The sequence below is a fragment of the Myotis nattereri genome (genome assembly GCF_964212035.1).
Source record: "Myotis nattereri genome assembly, chromosome: 17".
Classification (NCBI taxonomy): Eukaryota; Metazoa; Chordata; class Mammalia; order Chiroptera; family Vespertilionidae; genus Myotis; species Myotis nattereri.
In genome coordinates, this window is record NC_138092.1 from 14,513,338 (window position 1) to 14,535,802 (window position 22,465).

Below are 22,465 nucleotides of genomic sequence, written 5' to 3' on the forward strand. Positions count from 1 at the left end.
CTTATTTAATTTATAAGGATATTAAGTACTTAAAATGTTTACTTAAGTTTAGACATTGAAGAAATTAAAAAGGAAATGTAATATATTAACTTCATAAACATAGTTTAAAATGTTTGAAGATGTTGAGTTAACTAAGTTTGTCAGTGAAACTAAAATTATTGAGTTTTCTGAAAAGTAAATTTTTAAATGTGGTCGACTTCTCAATAGAGTGATATGATTAGGAGCTTATATAAAAGGCTTATTCTATCATGAAAAGGAAATAAATGATCCAGACCAAGAATAGTAGCTTAAAAAATCATCATGATCCATTAGAAATATTTCAGTTTAGGTTTTTTAAAACAATCATTACCCCTAAAATAGGATCTGGCAATATATTATCTATAAGCAACATGCTGAACTCATTTTCTCCACACTGATCAATTTTTCCGGCAGTATTTTTGTATCATTGAATATCACTACTAGAGATCTCAGAGTCATATATTAATAGCTTTGATAATCCTATCGCTATCCTTATCGATAGTATCTTGATTTTATGTCATATCTCTGTTCTAGAACTAATCTCCTAACTTCACTGTCAACCTCCAGTGGACATTTATACCATTAGCCAGAGGTACAACTAATTAGTTAAAACAAAACAAATACCTTGGACTTGACATGATAGTAATGTTTGTCTTTTCCTACTGTATTTATTAATAAGCCTCATTTGTCAGTATAGTACATGATTATGATTTTAACATATTTAATGGATCTTGTTATTTCAGTCGGAATGTGGACCAGGGACTTCGAGGGACACGCTCTACTACTGGCCATTATAATACCATTAGCCGAATGGATAGACATCGTGTCATGGATGACCATTATTCTCCAGACAGAGACAGGTGAATATGATTAAACACTCTTCTAACTTATTATAATCGCTGCCTTCAGGAAAAAGGGGTTACTATTAAATGTTTTCATTCTGAAATTTCTTAAACCCTATGTTTTCTTCACAATTCCTACATTCATTCTTATGACCCCCACATCATTAAAAAAAAACAAAACTAAAACAAAACAAAACACAATAGTTTCTTTAGTAAGAAAAAATAAATCATCTTGCTCTTGCAATTCTGGGCCTTCGTTAAATCAAATTAGTAAGTTAGTAAATTTGCACATGAGGTTATAATGATAGTCATAATGAAAATGAGGTGTTTTATTATTTTTACCTTTTAATTATTATCTATAAAAACACTTCCATGAGACAATAGATTTTAGTCTGTTACATTCATAGGGAAATCAATGTGATTTTTATATACTTGTATATATACATATATATATAAAAGTATATATATTATAAGTATATATACTTTTATATATATACTTTTATATATGAGATAAGTCTGGTTTGTTTAGGAAACACAAAAACTGATTCATGAAGAGGTTCTTCCTCATGGCTTTAGCAAACTTTTAAGCATCGTAAAGAATCATGCTGTTGATTGCTGTATTTGGAAGAATTCTCTGAATTTGCTCTATTAAATGTGACATACTTGGAATCAATTAATACATACATTAATTACTACTCATTTTTAATTAGGCAAATTGATTAACTCTAATTCATGGTTTGTTGTTTATAAAATAAAAAATGCTATGATATTTTCCCCAAACTATCAAATGGGTTTGAAATAAGAAAAGAAAACGTAATTTACCATTCAAAGAATGTTGTGATAAAATAACAAGGGAACTCAGAAGTCCTTTTGTATGCATCCTAAACTAATTTTAGTAGAAATACTTGGGGGATTTAAATCAACTAATATGAGCTGTATCTGTCAATATCCATAAATTTGTTATATCTACATACAGGGTTATATATTCAATTCATGCTTGTAATTTCATTGTTTTTTTAGCACATGTTTTCTTTAATAGAGTAAAGCAAGTATTGGCTTTTGAGTCTGAGACCTAAGAAGAAATTAAGAAGTTATTAAATTAAAGTCTTTATCAGTGTTGAATGAAAGTTAGTGTAGTATATTACTTTTATTTGTTTGGCTTTTTCATAGTTTTTTAGGTCTTTAGGTGTAACTATAGATATGCTACCTATAAAAATTTATGTTTATAAGTACAATAAGAGTGAATGAAAGATAAACTATGTTGGCATGATTAGGAGTTGGAAGGAGTCCTATGAGGATGTGTGAATGATTACTTTTGTCATGTAATAAAATTTTAATGTGTTTGATTATTTCTGGAAACTATATAGTGATTCAAGGAAATGAGGAAACAAAAAAGTCTGAAATAACTTGAAATCCTTCAAGTTTATGTTAAGTTCTTATAATTAAAAATGGACTTGATATTTTCTCTGAAGACAATATGGTCTAAATCTTGCAAAGAAGGATGGAATAAAATTAGCCTCTAGAATTATACTCACACACAAAAGGTGTCACTATCATGCAAACATATAATTTAGTAATATTTTACGGCAAATGGCCCTAATGTTAATGGCAAAAAATTTGACTTAGCCTTGGTTATTACCTGACATAGTCATAATTGAAATGTTATTTTTCTTGTTCACTTTATAACTTTAATAGTCTTCTAGTTTAGCAAAAATTTTCAACTAATTCAAAGGTTTGGAGAAATTGATCTATGTGGTTTTATTACTCTCTTGGAGTGCCATATATTATTACTAGATCATAATTACTGTTAATTATGAGCTGTTTTAAATCCTTTTTGAAATAAGTAAAATAGAATGTCATTCAAGTAGGACTATAAAACCATTTGTAATATATTATTTTTGAGTTATCTGTGCAACCATTATTTATTAACATAAGGAATCAAAACTACAGTATTATCCATGTACTCTATCATAATATTAAAAAATGGGTTCTAATAGAATGAATGTAAAAACATTGTAATTTTTATGTATTATTTAATTGGTAAGAGTACTTTAGAACTCTTACAGTGAATATTCATCAACAGCATTTTATCGGGGCAATCACATGGTTGATGAAAAAGTCTAAAAGAAAATTTCCTTTGAAATATTAAGTAAATTTAGGTATTTTGCATGGTGTGTTAACCTTTCTTGTCAGTAAGGGTTGATGCAGTGGACTAGGACAGTGTTTTATTGAATACTTTGTCATAGTATTTGAAACCAAAAGGCATTGGGTTTGAATTTAGGCTTTTTACACTTGCTAACCGTGTATCTTTGGGGAAATTAACCTCTTTGGAATTCGATTTCCTCATCTATATAATTATAATAGTAGTACCAATTGTAGTACCAATTGTTGTGCCTACTGAATGACACAGTGCCTCCAGTTGCATAGTATATACTCGGAAAATGTGCCTTACCCCTTAGCATGTATAAAGGATCTTTTGTCTTTCAAATAGTTTACATTTTTATGGGCTTATCGATTAAGCAGAAAAAAGGGAAATCAGTCAATTCATATGTTTTTTAAAAAGCTATGTAGAGAATGTTGGACCTTGAAAAATGAGCACGTTTATCCTGGTGAGAACAAGAACAGAGATACAGGGGCAGAACACACGTGTGCGTTCGAAAGAGCCAGTACGAAGGATGAAGGACTTGGGGACATGTTAGAAAGTTATGCAGGAAGATAATGGCTTTTACATCAGTATATATTGGGTTAGAAATGATGCTATATGATATTCATTTATAGCATCTGGTTAAACTTAAGTGGTATAAGAAGGAGATATATAGGTAACATAAAAAAATCATATATCAAAATTTGATTTGATCTTTAGTGCCCTGCACCTCGTACTCTTTTGTCCTTAGTCAAAATTCTATTTTGTTTTGAAAAGAAAATAAGTTCTTTACGAATAATTTAGAGACTTGCGTGCAGGGGTATTAGCTGAAATGATGAATTGCAAAGGGCACCTTTCATCTGCCTCTCTATCCCCTATTACTTTTTGTATCATTGCTTTTTGGTAAATTAGTGTTAACTGCTACAACTAAGAACATAATTTTCCTGGGAAAAACTATGTAGCTTTAGTGTTAGAAATTATTTTAAGAGCTTATGTGTTTACATGACTTAATTTACTATTAGAATAAGTATGGAGTACTAGATAATATTTCTGTAACAGTGATATCCTGCGGTCAGAATTTTGTTTATCCTAGAGGCCAGAATATTTTGGGTACATGGAGTTAAACAAACAAACAAAAAACTTTGATGGCCAGAATCTCTGAAGGAAAAGGGTTACTGAGCCAAATGCTATCCAGAAACGGACTAGGTCCTGCAGTGTGCAGTCCAAGCTAGCAGCAGCATGTCGAGGTAGAACAAACAAACACATTCGCCGTCCTGGAATTAACAGATGGTTTTATGTTTTGAAGAAGAAGGATGAAAGTTGTCTTGAAAGAACTTACATTGGCTACAGATAAAAGGGTGGGAGGAAGTGGAGTGGGCAGTTCTAGGATAGGCGCGCAGTCAGTCAGGAAGTGATATTTACTGCTTTTGATTGGTTGTGGGAAACAGTCCTGAAAGTTCAGGCATAAGCAGGATGCTGTGACTTCTGGTGGTGGCCACAGACGTTGATTCAAAGCTCCAGCATATGGTCAGGAACGTAAGCAGTCTCTTAGTAGGCCCACAGCTGTTAATGGGCTAAATACTCTTCTCTCTTTCTCTTACTCCCAACCACTGTAATTTAATGTAGGACCTCAGAATTTTTTTGTCAATACTTTTAGCATTATAAGAAAGAACTATAATTAACAGATATGTTCATTCATAAACTTCAGTTAATTCAATTAATACATTTATATTTTAAGAAGAAAAATACCCTCCTATATGGGTCTCTGAGATTCCTGACACTCTTGAGCCACTTCTCGGTTTTTTTATTAGGCAACGAGCTGGCAGAAAGTGTCAAACCCATTCCTACTTAGAGCCTTTGGGGCCCTTTTAGTTATCAACTGTGAGGTGAAACACATCTCTGAAAGTTTGATAATATAGAGAAAGTAAATGAAAAGAGAATTCATTTTACAAAAACAATGCAACATTTTATTTATTACATTTAAGGAACACATTTTAACATAGTTAAATCATACTGAGTATATTTTAGGAACTATGGAGTAGCAAAACATTAACAATATTATAGACAAGCAGAGAGTTTTGTATTAAATTGAGATTGTTGGAAACTTAGCTTTACAAAAACCAAGGCTATTCGTTACTTAAGGGAGTTATATCTTATATTCTCACTTTGCAATCCTTTTTGTGTGTCTGGTGTAGCACCAGATGTCCGAATAGGCAAATGGCTTGGTCAAGCCTCACAATTAGCATGTGTTTTTCTGAAGAGTCTGCAGGACATTCCAGCAGCCACATGAAGAGCCCAGAAGGCCGCTGGAAATACGTTGTGAAACCCAAAGAAAAATTAAGGCTAAAGCTAGAGTTTGCACCATAAGAACAAGTAATAGTGTATAGAGCAGTGGTTCTCAACCTTCCTAATGCCGAGACCCTTTAATACAGTTCCTCATGCTGTGGTGACCCCCAACCATAAAATTATTTTCGTTGCTACTTCATAACTGTAATTTTGCTACTGTTCTGAATCGTCATGTAAATATCTGATATGCAGGATGTCTTTTCATTGTTACAAATTGAACATAATTAAAGCATAGTGATTAATCACAAAAACAATATGTAATTATATATGTGTTTTCTTAGGCGACCCTGTGAAAGGGTTGTTCGACCCCCAAAGGGGTCGCGATCCACAGGTTGAGAACTGGTGATATAGAGAATTTTTTGGAATATAAGGAAGGTCAAGGATTAAATCTTGGGAAACCACTGCACCTAAGAATACAGAAAAAGGGATTCTAGTAGATGAAATGAGTAAAGAAGCAAGAGACCAAGCCATATGTACAAATGTTAAGATCCTGAATTTTAGATTAAGGAAGCCCTGAGCTTGAAACCCAGTCCTGCTACTTACTATATGGCTATGGGCAAGCACTCATAGCTGTGTCTCTGTCGGTGGGAGTACTAGAACCCACCTCAAAGAGTTTTTATGAGAAGTAAATGGGATAAAGTAGACAAAGTTTAATGGAGTACTTGGCACTTAGTTAAGTGTTAAATAGATACGATTTTTATAGCCAGAAAAATAGTGTTGAGAAACCAAGAGAGGAGTATCAAGAAATAGAGGTTGAAAATCAATGTCTGTCGAATACCATAGATACATGCAGTATGATGAAGATTAAGAAAAGATTAAAGGATTTTTCTAGAATTTCAAAGATAACATTCACAGGATAACTTCAAGAGAATTGTGGAGGCAAAAGTCAAGGAAAGTCACAGAGATGCAAGGGCTTGTAAGGAAGGCAAGTCCCTTAAGCTTTTATTTTTAGGATTAAGTGCACTTGAGGAATGTAATCTATATATATAAAAGCCTAAGCAACTGGTCGACTGGCCACTATGAAGCGCGCTGACTACCAGGGGACAGATGCTCAATGCAGGAGCTGCCCCCTGGTGGTCAGTGCACTCCCACAGCGGGAGCGCCCACGCAGTGAGAAGCCAGGCTCACTGCTGGCGAGCGCAGCTGCGGTGCCGGGAGCCGCTCCTGCCTCCACGGCAGGCAGCACTACTGAGGGGTTGTGGCAGGCGCAGCAGGGCCGGGATGAGCAGCAGTGGAGCTGCGCCCAGCCCCCGGTGGGGCTCCTCCCCAGCCACCTGCCACTTCAGCACTGCTACATCCCTCAGGGTCCTGGATTGCGAGTGGGCACAGGCCAGGCTGAGGGACCCCACCCGTGCACGAATCTGTGCACCGAGCCTCTAGTAGACAATAATGAATGAAGCAAGGCCATGTGGGAAGTAGAATTACAAGTAGAGGAATTTCTTCCTTTGGTGAAGAAGAAAAGGACAAGTGAAAATATAAATATATGTTTGCTCTATATTTAGAGGTAGAAGAATGGAAGTTGAGAGAGTTCAAGGTTGGTTTCTATTTTTTACTGAAAGGCAGTGATCATCTGCCAAAATTAAGTGTTTTAAGAAAATAGCAATAAGGGTTTTAAGAAAATAGGAAAATTTTCAATTAGTGCAAAGAAGAGAATCACAGAGGGCTGAAAGATCCGTGTGCGCTTTGATGACTATGGTGGACATGAGGCATGGAATGCAGCAGAGCCAATAGCATGCAATAAACATAATAAAAATAACGAATGGAAAAATGGATAATATCCTATAAATTTAATAAATACAGTTAATCAGAAATGATTTGAATCAGTTTGTTCTTTACTAAATTGAATTTATAAAGAAAGCCTTTTAAGTTATTAATGGGTGAAGTAGAAATAATTGCCTTATAAAATCTCCTGAGTATGCACAAGTATTAAAATTTGCCTCTTTTATTATTTTCTTCTGAGCTTTCTGGTTATTTTATTATTTTTCTCTCCTCACCTTTCCTCCCAAAAAATTGGAAAGCATCTATATTGTGTAACATTTTACAGATTGTGCTGAAGATGTTTGAGTAGTAACTGACAAGAATTTATTTTGGAATATGATTTATTTAGATCTCAATTTGTTATCTTTTGTTGTGTTTTATTTTAGAATATTTAGAATATTTTAATCTTTATCACTGATATACCACATGGACATTGGGTGGAAAGAGCAAGCTTTCCAGTAACAATTTCCATTTGCTTTGCTTACTATCTGCTTACCTTTTTTTAATCTCACTTTTTAAATTAAACTATACCTTTTCATTTCTTTCCCGAGTCTCATTTATGTTCTTGTTTCTGCCACGCTTGCAGTCACTTTCTTACTCTACCTCGCTCCAGACACAGTCAGACCATTGAACGTCATCACAGGGATGGCAGGTATACTTTTTCTTACAATTGAGTCTGTTCATAGAATTGCATGTGCCTGTCTATTAATATGATATAATTCATTTCTACTTCTAATTCATTTATATATACGTATGGTTATAATGAACTATGGGTACATCATCCTTATAAAATAATAGAAAATAGAGCCATATAAACTCTTTGATTGTAGTAACATGTCAAAAATGCTGCTTCCTTTCAATGAGTTAGGATCCTATTTTTGATGATTCTAAAATTTTAGTTTTCCAAGAACTACAATTAACTCTTGATTTCCTAGAAGGACCGAATACAGTTTAATTACGTTTGGCTGCTCACCTTCCTCAACGGAGTTCATAACTAGGTATTTCGACAGCACTGGCTGATTTGTACATACCTCAGCAACCCGCTTCCCTCCTTCAGCAGTGGAGGAGTCAGTCCTGAAGTGCTGAGGATGAACTGATTGGTTTATGGTTACCTTGTCAAAGGTGGCTGTAATCTGCTCCCTTGGTCATCTTGTCGATTATTTTAGATCTATGGAGAATACTGGGTCAGTGGGGAAATCTTTGTTCATTTCTCATCTACCACCATTCTCCTTATATTGGAGGGAAATGTCAATTACATGGCATTTAACAGAAGGGAGGATTACGTAGGAAAAGAAGGGAAAGAAGGCCTATATGTAGCTTTAGGGATTTGAGCCCGTTCAAGGACAACATTTTGAGGTCCTATAGGCGGAGAAGAGAATGGCAATGATAATATGGTGGGTTCAGCTAGTTTAGATAAGGAATTAGATGCTGTGTTCTATCGTTTCAAAGTGATTTGAGTTATGTGTGATCACTTTTATCCTATTAATTTAGTTAATTAAGAGTTAATAAAATAGTTAATAATTTAGATAATTAAGAGTTAATAAAAGTTGTTGAAAAATAATGAGTAAATTTCTAAGGATTGAAATGATGTAGATAAATGTGGAAGGAAACATAAAAGATACCATTAACAATATATTCCTAATAGTTTAAGTTTTGTGATGTCTTTCAGTAAATGTAATTAAAATTGAATGCCTTTCAGTTTATTATATTATAGGGATTATTACTATATTTAATTTCCTTAGCATTTTCTCAGTCCCTTTTATTTTGCTTAACACTAAATAATTCTTAATTTGTTGTTATATTTTTTATTTTTAATATTGCTGTATGTAACATTTAGACTATTTTTTGGTTGCAATGGTTATACATTTATCTTAAAAATATATGGAAACGTGGTTACATAACTGTCCTCATAATTAACCAAGACCTTTCTTAAGGTAGGTGACATGAATGAGACATTACTGATTATAGGCTTATTCCACTTACTCTGGTATCTTCATTTCACTGTAAGTTAAAACCATGCACCATATTTTTTACATTCTATATTTTCCTAATTTTAATTATCAATACATAGATTGTCTGCCTCATATTACTTATTCGTTCAATAAATCAACATGGATAGCATCAGTTCTTGATCATTTCTTGGTTGGTTATTAATTTCACAATACTTAACAATTCTCAACCTAGCTGGCCTATTTTGAAGGATGCATTTCTGAATTGTTTTTTGTGTGCCATGATTTGGTTTGTGTCAGGAAACACAATATCATTAATATTTGCATTAAAGTAAAACACAGATAGGAAAATCAGTTTTAAAAAACAAGTTTTCAAATAGCTTATTGTAAGGTTTGCTGTCATTTAAATTATTCAAATTTGTGAGTCTATGCATAAGATAGATTGGGTAGATTTTGTAAGATTGAAGTTCTTTCATTGCTTTTTAAAGTATTTTCTTTTATCATTATCAGTCTGATACATAGAAAAGAATGTGTGCACATTTCAAAACATAATGAAATGAACAACCACAAATCTACTACCCAAACTGAGAACCAGAGTATATGCTTATACACCTTGCATCTTCTGGAGGCTCCTTGCCTGTTGCATTTGTGTGCCTCTTCCACAGAAGTAAGAAAAGCGATACTGAATTTTTCATTTTATATTCCCTTACTTTGCTTTTTTTAAAAAAGGGACTTGGATGATTTGTTTTCACTCTGCTGACTTTCCGAGTTACTCAATTCCTCTGACCTCATCTTAGTGCACTGAGATTCTGGGATTACTGAAGATATGAAAGCTTATCTAATCATTTCCCCATTCTCCTACATATCTATATATATAAAAGCCTAAGAGATCTGCAGGTAGCTATGACGCTCACTGATCACGAGGGGGCAGATGCTCAACGCAGGAGCTGCTGAGCTGCTGTGACTTGCAGCTGTGGTTCTCAGGTGACTCACCCAGAACCAGAGAGAAGGAAGCCCAATTCCGAGGTCCGTCACCCAAGAACTGTGCTCTCACAATCCGGGACCCCTCAGGGGATGTCAGAGAGCTGGTTTTGGCCCAATCCCTGCAGGCCAGTCCGTGCACCAGGCCTCTAGTATTACCATAACAGTCTATGCTTCTTGTTTTAAACTTCTGTACCTTTATATATAATGCAACTTAGCACAACCACCCATTGCCCTTTCATGTTAGTATCATCTGTTGATCTCTGGGTTATTCTATTTTAATTACTGAATTTTTTAGCGCCTGGCTTTAGTCTTCTTCATCACTTTGATGTTAGAATTCATCTGAATGATCTATTCAGCACCCACTTACTTCTTTGACTGTTTCAAATACGAGGGAGTGGACTTTACCTCCAATTCTACTTCAGTCAGTCACCACCATGACCATACTCTGAGTCTTATGATCACTTCAAATTTTTCTGCCTTTGAAATATTTTTTTTTTATTGCTTAAAGTATTACAAAGAGTATTATATATGTCTCCTTTTTTTCCCCCTGCCCTTGACAAGCCTTTGAAATCTTAATTCAAATACTCCACTCTTGGACCAGAACTCCACATGGTTATTTTTCATCCTTTCGTTGAGTTACTTCTACCTCATCAGTTCTTTTATGTTAACAGAGGAACTCTTCCCTCTTGACCCTTAAGCTTTCCCTGTTAGTCTCCACTTTCTTTACTTGCTTACATATACAGGTTCTTTGAGGAGTTTTAATTAGGGGATAGCTATAATATATTCACTGTGGAATAATACTCTAGAGACTCTGGATGGTTGATTTGAAAGTAAAGGTTATAGAAAAGAAAAGTATGTATTGGGATATTTGCCATGGTCTAGGACAGTGGTCGGCAAACTGCAGCTCGCGAGCCACATGTGGCTATTTGGCACCTTGAGTATGGCTCTTCCACAAAATACCAACTTCTGCGCATGGGCCACGAAGTTTCAATCGCACTGTACATGCGCGCCCGCACGTGGTATTTTGTGGAAGAGCCACACTCAAGGGGCCAAAGAGCCGCATGTGGCTCGCGAGCCGCAGTTTGCCGACCACGGGTCTAGGACAACAGAAACTCTTTGAGGGCCTGAACTAGGTAAGATAGTCAATGGAGATACAGAGAGACAAGAGAGTTAATCAATTAAAATCTATAATACTTGGTAAATAAAAGGATTTGGGTGTTGAGGGGGAGCAGAGAGTCAAGAAACACTCCCAGGCTCATAGCTTGGGTACCTGGGTGCATGTGCTACCTTAACAAAGGTGGAATTGGAGGTTTTAAAAGAGGAATCAAGGGAGTGAAATAAATATCTTGAAAGCTTTAAAGAAGTTTAGGCTACATATAGAAATTTAGAATTAGATTCCCTCCTCCTCCTCCTCCTCCTCCTCCTCCTCCTCCTCCTCCTCCTCCTCCTCCTCCTCCTCCTCCTCCTCCTCCTCTTCCTCCTCATCCTCCTCTTCCTCCCTGTCCCTCTCCCTCTCTCTTTCATTTTGTGTCTTGGAGAGGGAGAGAAACTTCAATATGAGAGATAAGTATTGATCAGCCGCCTCCTGCATGGAACCCCACCAGGGATCAAGCCCATAACTTTGATATGTGTCCTGACTGGGAATCAAACCCATGACCTTTTAGTATACAGGGTGATACTCCAACCAACTAAGCCATACCAACAGGGCTAATTCCTTCTTTTTTTTCTTTTGTTTCTCTAATGAAGTACTATTTTGATTCTCATTCTACCCCTTGACAGTTCTTATCTCCCTCTTTACTTCTCATGTCCTCAACTTTGTGACCATATGTTGTCCTATATCCTGTCATTGCTATAGCTTTGACCAAAACTTCTAATACCTAGTAGAGTGCCTGGGTATTATAAATAGTATTGAAATAACTACTTAGTCAACAAATAGTGAAATATTAATACTGTACAATTACTTTCTCTCTAAAATTGACGTTCGAGTTATTATCATTCCCTCTCAAGAATTCTTCTATTTCTGGTAATAGATCATTTTCTTTTGGAAGCAGGGAATTTCAGGTTTTTTCTTTGGCTTATTCATTTCTACATTTAATTCATAGGGTGATTTGTCAGCATTCATTGACAGTTAACTGTCACACGTCCAAGACGGAAACCATCCCCATACGCCATGATATTTTGAATTTAATTTAAAAAATCAATTTGCTTGCGTCTATAGACACTTATGGCGTACAAAGGGTTAAGAGAAAAAAACACACACATTTTTGCTACCAAAGAAGTTTACAGGCTTTAGAATTAAGAAAGCTCAATTCAAGTTCTAGCTCAGAAAACATCCAATTGTGTAACTTTGTCCAAGTTTCTGTGGGCCATAGTTGGCTTATTTTTACAATGAAAGAGTGGTTTACATGACTTCTGAGATTCTGTCTGACCCTGACATTTTGTTTCTATAATTCTTTATAACGTGTGTGTTCGAATACTGTACATTGTATATTTTGTACGTTGTGATTTATAGTTATCATCCATTCCTTCCCCTCTTACTAAATGTCAGCCTTTTCCTACTATAACTCATTCTATATGCTATGGCTGAATTGTTCTTCATAATTAATTACTTAAAATTTACTTTTGTTCAGAAGCTTTTGGTCACTCTAATAGAAAATTAAATGGATTTAATTTTCATTTAATTAAATGAAATGTTTAAACTTATTAACTGGGCATTTTAGATCTCCATAAAATGACTCCAAGCTAATTTTCAAACTAACATATTGCCGTATTCTATTTTCTGCCGTTCCTAGCATTTCCATTTGACATTTTTTTCTTCCAGTCAGATTTATATTGAAGACAAAAAATTCAACATACAAAGTGATCTAGGTCTGCTGCCTCAGAGCATAACGTTTCTTACTAATATTTTGATAAGCTACTTTTTGACACTGTGGACTTATCTAAAATTAATGAAAAAGTGCCCAACGCATATTAAATGATTGGCCTAAACTGCTCCAACTTTAACAGCTCTTTTAGATAATGAGCGTAGGTAGCATCAAATCCCTATGTGAGGCTGGTGAGGACTGATAGGAGACCTCCAGAGGCCATTTTGTGCCCTGCTACCATGATGTCTTTGCCTTTCTGGATGATAATATTTTCATTATCTCTAGACACACCACAGGCATATCAGTGGGGTCAGAGGTTAGCTTAGCTGCCTGCTGGCCTCTAACAGATATCACCCCAGGATCCCACTGCAGCCCAGATTGATTCCTTGTGAATCTCAGCACAGGACACAGAAGTCCAATAGTGGATGGATCTTCATCGTGTCCTCCAAGTGCTTCTCTTCAGGTGCCTCCAGCCCACCCACTGCCCACGCTGCAAGGACCTCGCAGCACCTTGTCTTCTCCACCACAGGCCTCCTATTTGACTCTCTTATGGTTTCATCTCTCTGCTGAAATTTCTGCAGCTGTGTGTGTGTGTGTGTGTGTTATCCATCTTTCCTCTATATCTTTAACATCAATCATGCTTATTTTAAATCCCTATCTGTTGTTACAACATGTGTCACCTCTGAGCCTGACTCTGTTGATTGCTTTGCCTCTTGACAGTGTGACTTATTTTTCTTGATTTCTGGTGATTCTAGTAATTTTTTGTTGACTGTTAGGTATCATGTAATCAGTAGTGGCTAACGCAGATAGTATTTATGCCTGAAAATGTGTGTGTGTGTGTGTGTGTGTGTTTGCCTGTGTGTCTCTGTGTGTGTGTGTATTATATGACCCTCAGATAGCTGCCTTTGTATACTATGTGTGTGATTTGGTCTGAGGTTATGAAGTGACAGCTAAGGCAGCAGGCAGTACTGTGTATGAGGAATTTGCACTATACCCATTCCACTATCAATGTAAAGCTAGCAAACAGAAGGCTAAAGAATTGTTCAAAGTTGATCAGTGAGCCCTAACTGGTTTGGCTTAGTGGATAGAGCGTTAGCCTGCGGACTCAAGGGTCCCAGGTCCGATTCCGGTCAAGGGCATGTACTTTGGTTGCAGGCACATCCCCAGTAGGGAGTGTGCAGGAGGCAGCTGATCGATGTTTCTCTCTCATCGATGTTTCTGACTCTATCCCTCTCCCTTCCTGTCTGTAAAAAAATCAATAAAATATATTTTTAAAAAAGTTGATCAGTGAAATTGTTGAACCTAACACTCAGATATTCTAATGTGAGGACCATGCCTCATTACATTTATTCTTATAAAGAAAAACAATGCATAATTCTGTCCTTTGATCTACATCTTTAAAATGTTTGGTATTTTATGGAATTTTTAAGGATCTAGGAAGGGAAAACAGGGCCAAATCCTTGGTAGAATATCTTGAATTTCTTACAATTGACAAATGTTATTAAACTTTACCATCCATTGAAAATGGAAACTACTTATTTAGTAAAATAAAAATCTTATAGATAGAAGTTGGTAATTATATTTTCTCTCAGGATTTTGAAAGTATATATTTTAAAGATGTGTTAATTTGCTGCATTTTAATTGTTGCTAAATAAATAATCCTGCTTATTCATGGTTTTGTTTCTGGTGGAGTATTGGTTTTTTCTGAAGTAAAAATTAACAAAAGTTATAAGTACTTAATAAGATAATCAAAATATTCTCAAGGTATTTACATCTTATATGTTTCTCTGTGTGCATATAAATAATACATTATTGTATTTGATCCTGTTATCCTTGAGGAAATTAGGATATTTAACCTTTTTATTTTTAACCTTTTCTTCTTGCTGTTTCCAGTATACTTCTCTAGACATGAGACACTTCTCTTTTTGATGATAATTCATGCTTATGGGTAATAGTAATACGTTTTTCTAAATTAAAGCTGTCTTGCTGTCTCTCATCATATGTTTTATTGACATTTTTCCATTTTAGATTGTTATTAACATGGCTGACTCTAGTCATTGCTGTTATTTTTAATAAGCTTAATTACTTTTAACAAAATACATAATTTATGTTTAACTGTACAGAAATGCCCTATGGAGAAATGATGTCATTCCCAAGGATAAATTAATCTATCTTCCACCAAAATAATAAAATGTTTCTATTTGTACACAAAATGTTCCTATTTACCATGATTTCCGTGGTGAGTGTTTTGTGTCTTGCAATTTCTTTAACTTTGAAAGCAATGCTAAACTAATATAAACTAGAGTTTTTTTAAAAGTTAAACTTTTACCTCTTACATTATGATGAACATGAAAATTATATAGTTGAGCCATATGATTACTTTAAATTATTTAAAGTAATGAATTTAAATTACTTTAAATTACTTTAAAACATTATACCTATATATGTTACATTAATTACCCTAAAATGTCTCATTTAAATTTTTTTTCATTTAAAAATTTTATTATGTATTTATTTCTTATACTATGCAGCTCATGTTCAGAAAATCTCTAGACATTTAAGCTATTTTATCGAAGGTATAATGCTTCTGTTGTGTGAATCAGTTTACAGTATTACACAGTGTGGGTATAGGGAGGCATTTCTTACACCAAGCCTGAGATTATACTCCTTGCCCCAAGAGAGACATAATTTTTTAAATATTTCAGCTTTGGAAAGAAATAATTTCTTTTTAAAAAATATATTTTATTGATTTTTTACAGAGAGGAAGAGAGAGGGATAGAGAGTTAGAAACATCAATGAGAGAGAAACATCAATCAGCTGCCTACTGCACGCTCCCCACTGGGGATGTGCCCGCAACCAAAGTACATGCCCTTGACCGGAATCGAACCTGGGACCCTTGAGTCTGCAGGCTGACGCTCTATCCATTGAGCCAAACCAGTTCTGGCAGAAATAATTTCTTTATAGAAATAAAAACTAATTCCTAAACAGCTTTACTTTTTTTTAAAATAAATATATTTTTATTGATTTCAGAGAGGAAGGGAGAGGGATAGAGAGATAGAAACATCTATGATGAGAGAGAATCATTGATTGGCTGCCTCCTGCCCACCCCCTACTGGGGGGCGGGGGGAATCGAGCCCACAACCTAGGCATGTGTCCTTGGCTGGAATCGAACCTGGGACCCGTTAGTCCACAGGCCGATGCTCTATCCACTGAGCCAAACCAGCTAGGGCAAACGGCTTTACTTTTTTACAAGATTTATTTTTAAAGAAATCCTGTTAGGTTTACTAGGGCATCTTTACAATATAAACATGAAATACGACTGATTTAAGCATAGATTGCAGGGTCTGAGTTATATTTTAGGACAATTTTCACTGACATATCTGAGTTATTACTTTGAAACTTTGCATTGTGCTGGTTGTTTTAATTTTTGAGTAGTGTTTGTATTCTATCATATCGAGAGAGATACTCTGCATTGAGCTTCTGTTGATTTGGAGTTGTATCATTGTGATGGTTGATATTAGTGGTTATGGAAAGAATATTCTGTGACCTATTCTTCCTGCTAGACTGCATAAATTCCTTGTACTTGATTTAAAATAGGATAAAAAAGTAGCAAAACTGGTGATATAAGCAGGAAGCTGTGGCAGATACCTGGAATTTTTTTTTTTTTAAATCTTTTAAGAGCAACTATACTGAGAGGAAAAATGACTGAAAATGGCAGTTTCACTGGATGATTATAAAATTATTTTTTTTTTAGAAATCCTGATCTCAATAGCATCGTGTGCCAGTATATGCTTTCAAAGCTGGTGTAACAATTACTGGCTCTTGTTACAATGCTGCCAGTCAATGTGAGTTAGCTCTGTGTGCAGAGGGCTATTCAACTGTGTCCTCTCCAAATGCTTGCATTTTGGAATAGCAGCCACTACATAGGGCAGGGCAGCAATCTATCCAGGTAAATGACATGTATAAAAAATGAACTATTTAAAACATATATTAGAAAATATAACCAATTTATTTAAGGAAAGAACCATGACATATATTAAATCACTTTCTGAAAGACAACCAATTATCTACCTAAGAAAGATTTAAATTTTTATGTGAGTGGTTCTAAACCTTTGGCAACCTTGTAAAACCTTTGGCCACCTTTTTTTGAATAATGTTTTAAAATGCATAAAGTAAGCCCTCGCCAGTTTGGCTCAGTGGATAGAGCATCAGCCTGTGGACTGAAAGGTCCCAGTTCGATTCTGGTCAAGGGCACATGCCCAGGTTGCAAGCTCGATCCCTAGTAGGGGATGTGCAGGAGAGAGTCAGTCAATGATTCTCTCTCATCACTGATGTTTCTCTCTCCCTCTCCCTTCCTCTCTAAAATCAATAAAAATAAAAATATATAAAAGGCATAACGTAAAATAAAGTACACAAGTAGGGTTGCAAAGGAAATTACTTACCTTGAAATACAGACCCCAAGTTAAGAAACCCAAATAGGCACTAAAATGTTTTATGCATTGTAAATGGTTTTCCATTATTTCCCACATCTCAGTTGCTACTCTGTATTCAGAATTAATTATTTATGTTATCTTAAAATGAAAATTGACTAAGTGTAGGTTGTCAAGCTCTAAATTTCAATCACCTGGAAACCCTGCTGTGAGCCTGGGCATTGCATGAGGCTTAGGCTTGGCTGCTTTTGATGCTCTTAGTTCTTATCTAGTAAGACCTGTCCTGGGAGCAGAAGTTCCCTTGACCTTCTGTTGTGTAATCAGATTTAAAATATGGCAGCTTTCCATCCCACTTACTGTGGTGGAGCATTTCAGGAATCTCTGCCTCCATCTGTGGTTCTTTTCATGTTTTACTTTTTAACAGATTTTCCATTTCACACAATGGAAATAATTTATATTATTTATGAAGTGAAGAGACAATGTAAGTAAAATTTAAAACTGATTATAGTCTTCAAACAACTTTTTCAATAAAAAGATATATTTTTGAGGGATATTTCCTAAGGAGTGACCCATTTGCTTTATAAATAGCAGAACCATTTAAAGGACAAAGAACATAGCAACACAATTCAAATGATTCCCTGGATTTCACTCACAATGACATATTCCAGTTATTAAAAATATAGTGTCAAAGAAGTGAAGGTGTGTCTATCTTAACATTTCACTTCGCACTTGGAAAAATTGCTTGATAGAATCAGAATAAATCAAATTTTGTATAAGTAAATTAAATAGCCTGAATTTCTGTTTGGGTAGTCATAGATATTCCACTAAGTTTTGTTACTATACGTTTTATAAGAGATAGTTCAATTATTAACTTAGGAAATGTGAAAATAATATAAATATTGATACTGTCTAAAAATAGGTTTTTAAGGAATCTAAGAATGTATATCCCTTTGATTCTGGTTATCTATTGTGATAAATATATTCATAAGTATGTACACCAATAATCTAAAAAATTATTGAGCATATTTCTAAAAGAAGTGTTTTCTCTAAAATAGTTATTTTTTAAGAATAAAAATAGAATTATGAGTTTTTAAACTACCAAGTTGCCTTTTTCCCTCTTTTTGACAAGTAATTGAATATTGTATATGTATTTATATTTAATCTCAGCTTTTTGGCATTTGCTGGATACACATATAAAAATATCTAGGAAATAAATCAGATTATGGTACATGGGCTTCAAAATATTTAAAAACTATTTGATTTATATATTACCCTTGAATAAAAGTGACAGATAACGATAAGATACATTGTAGAATAAACCCAGTATTCACTTCCTACAATGTCATTTAATCTATTGATCTGAAATTGTATGCCATATAGTTAATTACATATGGGAAATTGTGTCCTTTCTTATTTAATTTTAAATTGTTTGCATTTCTTTACAAAAAATAAGACTGAGAGAATTTATAGGTAAAGTGGACATCCTTGATACATTAGTTATGAGGGAGACTAATTCTTGCTTTACCATCTACACTAATAAAAGAGAAAGTTGCAAATTGACAGTATCTTTGTGACGCCCATCAGCCAATCAGGAGTGAGTATGCAAATTAACTCAACAAAGCTGGTGGGTTAATTTGCATACGCAGGCACCGAGTGGCCAGGGGCGGGATGTTTGCGTCGTCGCCATGGCTACGATGCAGGCGTTCCACACTGTCCCAGCCTCTCAGGGCCTCTGAGTAGCGTGGGAAAGCGGGAAGGCGGCTCCGGGCCAGAGCGAAGGCGGTGCCGGCAGCCAGGGGAAGAAACGCCCATTCTTGCACGAATCTTCGTGCATCGGGCCTCTAGTTTATAATATATAAGCATTACCATTTCTGTGGTTACAACTAGATGGGGAGGTAATAGTTTGATTTGCAGTGTATTTTAGATTGTGTATTATTTAGAGTTCTAGAGTCAACGTTAGTATTTTTAGGGTTGGCTCACTGAAAATGGGGTTTGCATTAGAAAACATTCATTGGCCACATATTAGATATAAAAGCATTATGATAGACTCCAGGGCTAAAAAAAGAAATCAACAATGGTAGATTCCTCTCATCAAGGATCAGGAGTTGATGTTGATTTATTTGTGGTCAAAGTGATCACATTGTTTCAGAACCATTATTATTTCAATCAGTGCATACCCATTCTGAATTGTATTGGTTGGCATCACTGAATTGCACTGAGATAGATGTCAGAGATTGGCAGATTTACCAGTTTTCTACCCAGTGGTTTTTCTTATAGGCCGTGGTGAAAGATGGCTACAGACTGCAAAGTAGCTCTGTTTTCTTAGAACACCTGGATCCTTCTGTTTGAATGTTCAGGTGTATCAGTACACAGTGATTGTGTTGAAAATATTTTCATATCTTATTTGGTGTAATAAACAGCCTTAGGGGTTTACTGAGAATAGTGCTTATATGGTTTTCCCCCACTCTTTTGAAAATGTTAGAAAAATTTATTGAATTCTTTTAAAGTAGAATACATATTTCACATATTCCAAAGGGAATTCACTTCGCAAAGCAGGCAGTTTTGTTTGTCTTTGAACATAACTGACCAACTCCTATTTATCTTCACTGGGAATTGCTATTTAAGGCAGATTTGGGTTCCTTCAGAAATCTTAAAAGTTTAGCGAGAATTTGCTCAGAATATGTTGGGGACGAGAATTTTTTTTTCTTACATACGCAGTGATTTTAAACAATTACTTTTTTTTTTTTTTTTCAAAATCAATTTGATGCATCATAACCAAATAGCAGAAAGGCACTAAAGATCGACTGAGCTGCTTTTTGACTAACGTTTCAGGGATTGTGAAGCAGCAGATAGACAGCCCTATCACAGATCCAGATCAACAGAACAGCGGCCCGTCCTGGAGCGGACCACCGCCCGCTCCAGATCCACTGAGCGACCCGACACAAACCTCATGAGGTCGATGCCTTCATTAATGACCGGAAGATCTGCCCCTCCTTCACCTGCCTTATCGAGGTGAAAGATAAATCCATCAGACTAACTTCCCCTTTGCCCCACCAGCACACCATTTTATTTTCCCAGCAGCTAACTGGTCTCTTCTATCATCCTTGGCTGATCACTAATAACAATCAATACTAACCTTTTCCGTGTAAGCACACTATTTATATTCAGCGGATATAATAGTGTGTGGCTACCATTGTAAAACGTTGAACTGTCCTGACTGCATTTGTTTTGTGATTTCTCATTTATCAGTAGTCCTGGGTAAATCCCCACATGACGCACCTCATGGCTACCATGTTCTTCTACACAAGGAGAAATTGTTTGTCTTCATTAGACATCACTGTTGGCGTAGTCATCATAGTGACAAAACTAGATTTTTTAGTTTCTTTCTATCAATACTAATATCATGTATGACCCATTACCTTCTTTAGCTGAATGTTGAATTGTGCAGGGTTTTATTTGTAGTTTCATCAGATATTTTCTAATGAAGTGTTATCTATGATAAGCCTGAGTAAAAAGCTCTTTGGATCAAGGGAGAGAGGTTAGAGTGAAGAGTTTGAAATCTGGTAGAAAGAAATGTCAGACATTACCTTTTATTTTTTTTGAGCTGCAGAATTCTCCTCTTACTTTTATATGAATTTACATGAATAATCCCATGGCTTTTACTGTAGGATTCTCCGTGCATGTATCTGTGTATGTACGCATATAACACAAAAGTTTAAACATCTTTGGCTGTTTAGATAATCATTCAAATATCCATATTGTGTCTTACTTTCCTAACCTTTTAATCAGCAGCTAAACCTCTTTTAAAATTGCATTTATACAGCTATCATGTGAAGCAAATGTATTAAGAGTATTTAACTCATTATATTGAAAGTGAATATTAATGTGTATTTCGTAGGTCTCATCCTCGTACTGGGTCTGTCCAAACAAGCCCCTCAAGCACTCCAGTGGCAGGACGAAGGGGCCGGCAACTTCCACAACTTCCACCAAAGGGAACCCTGGAGAGAAGTAAGTTTTACTTCTAATTGTGTCGTGTAGGAAATGCACATGGAAGCTAAGGTGAATCAAGATTCTTTTTGTCCTACCTTCCGTAGTTTTCTTCTTTGGTTAATTGAATGCCTTACCTGCATTTGCTAGTAATTACATATTATGTATTTTTCATTTAAAATGTGTACTATTTGCAGATAAAATAACCTATTACTGCTCTGGCACATTTTACAAATTTGAATTAATGCATTTTAAGAAGTAAATGTAATGCTCTTGTTTAACAAGCAGTTAGATGATATAGCTTTGCTACAGCTAAGTTTATGTAATTGTTGATAGTTACATAAAGTTTATTAGTAACTAGCCAAATCAATTTTCACATACTGCAAAGGACTGGTTAGCTGATGCACAACAATGGTGATCCTTCTCAAAACTGGAGTACCAGAAAAAGGTAATCATGAATATGCAAAGAAAGATGCATGTTGTACTGATATTTTTAATACGTATTTTTTAATACTTTAAAATTTTTGCCTAAGAGGCATTACTTGCTCACACACAGGTAAACATACCCCCCCCCCATCTATAAATTCTTGGTTAAAGGACCTCTAAAAGCATGGGAAGATAGAATATAATAATTTTTATTGTTATTTTTTAAATGGTCCCTTTATGTGGTAACTGGATGCTCTGTACAAAAAAAAAAAGTCACCATTTTACTTTTCTTTAATTGATGATACATTCTGTACCTTTGGAAATTTCTGTTGTTTTTAACCCCTGTGCTTTGGTTCCCTTCTTTGTTTTGTTTTTATTTTGTTTTTCCTAGACAATGGAGTCAAGGAGATAGAACCTTGTGAAGGTCTGTACATAAAGGAGGGTTTGTTTTGTGCTGACAGCCTTTCCGGGGGGCTTCGGAAGCAAAAAATAAACCCAACTGCAATTGATGTCCTTCCGTTGTATAGACCTTTATGTAAAATTATCTTGTTATGTGATTTCTGGTAAAGTATTTGGCATTTTACGTAGAAATGATGACCAGGAGTTAAATTTTTTGATCCAGTCAAAAAAAGACTGCAAAGAGTTTAACTTCTTTTAAATGGCAAGATAAAATTTCCTCTTTTTAAAAAATTCAATTTGCCTTTTAAGCAGAATTCTG

General features: G+C 35.2%; 1 protein-coding gene across 22 annotated transcripts in view; it reads left to right on the forward strand.

The window, feature by feature from the left end:
* Positions 1-22,465, forward strand: part of RIMS2 (regulating synaptic membrane exocytosis 2) — a gene marked incomplete at its 5' end in the record, with an annotated part of 342,653 nt that overhangs the window by 176,546 nt on the left and 143,642 nt on the right. For 7 of the 22 annotated variants that reach the window (XM_081111208.1, XM_081111207.1, XM_081111205.1 and 4 more), the window contains 3 exons: positions 762-878; positions 20,167-20,346; positions 21,233-21,342. In XM_081111208.1, the coding sequence (XP_080967334.1) occupies positions 762-878; positions 20,167-20,346; positions 21,233-21,342 (407 nt within the window). Of the gene's footprint in view, positions 1-761; positions 879-7,693; positions 7,760-20,166; positions 20,347-21,232; positions 21,343-22,138; positions 22,172-22,465 lie in introns of those variants that run through there. The other 15 variants (XM_081111196.1, XM_081111206.1, XM_081111198.1 and 12 more) reach the window with 7 other exon arrangements.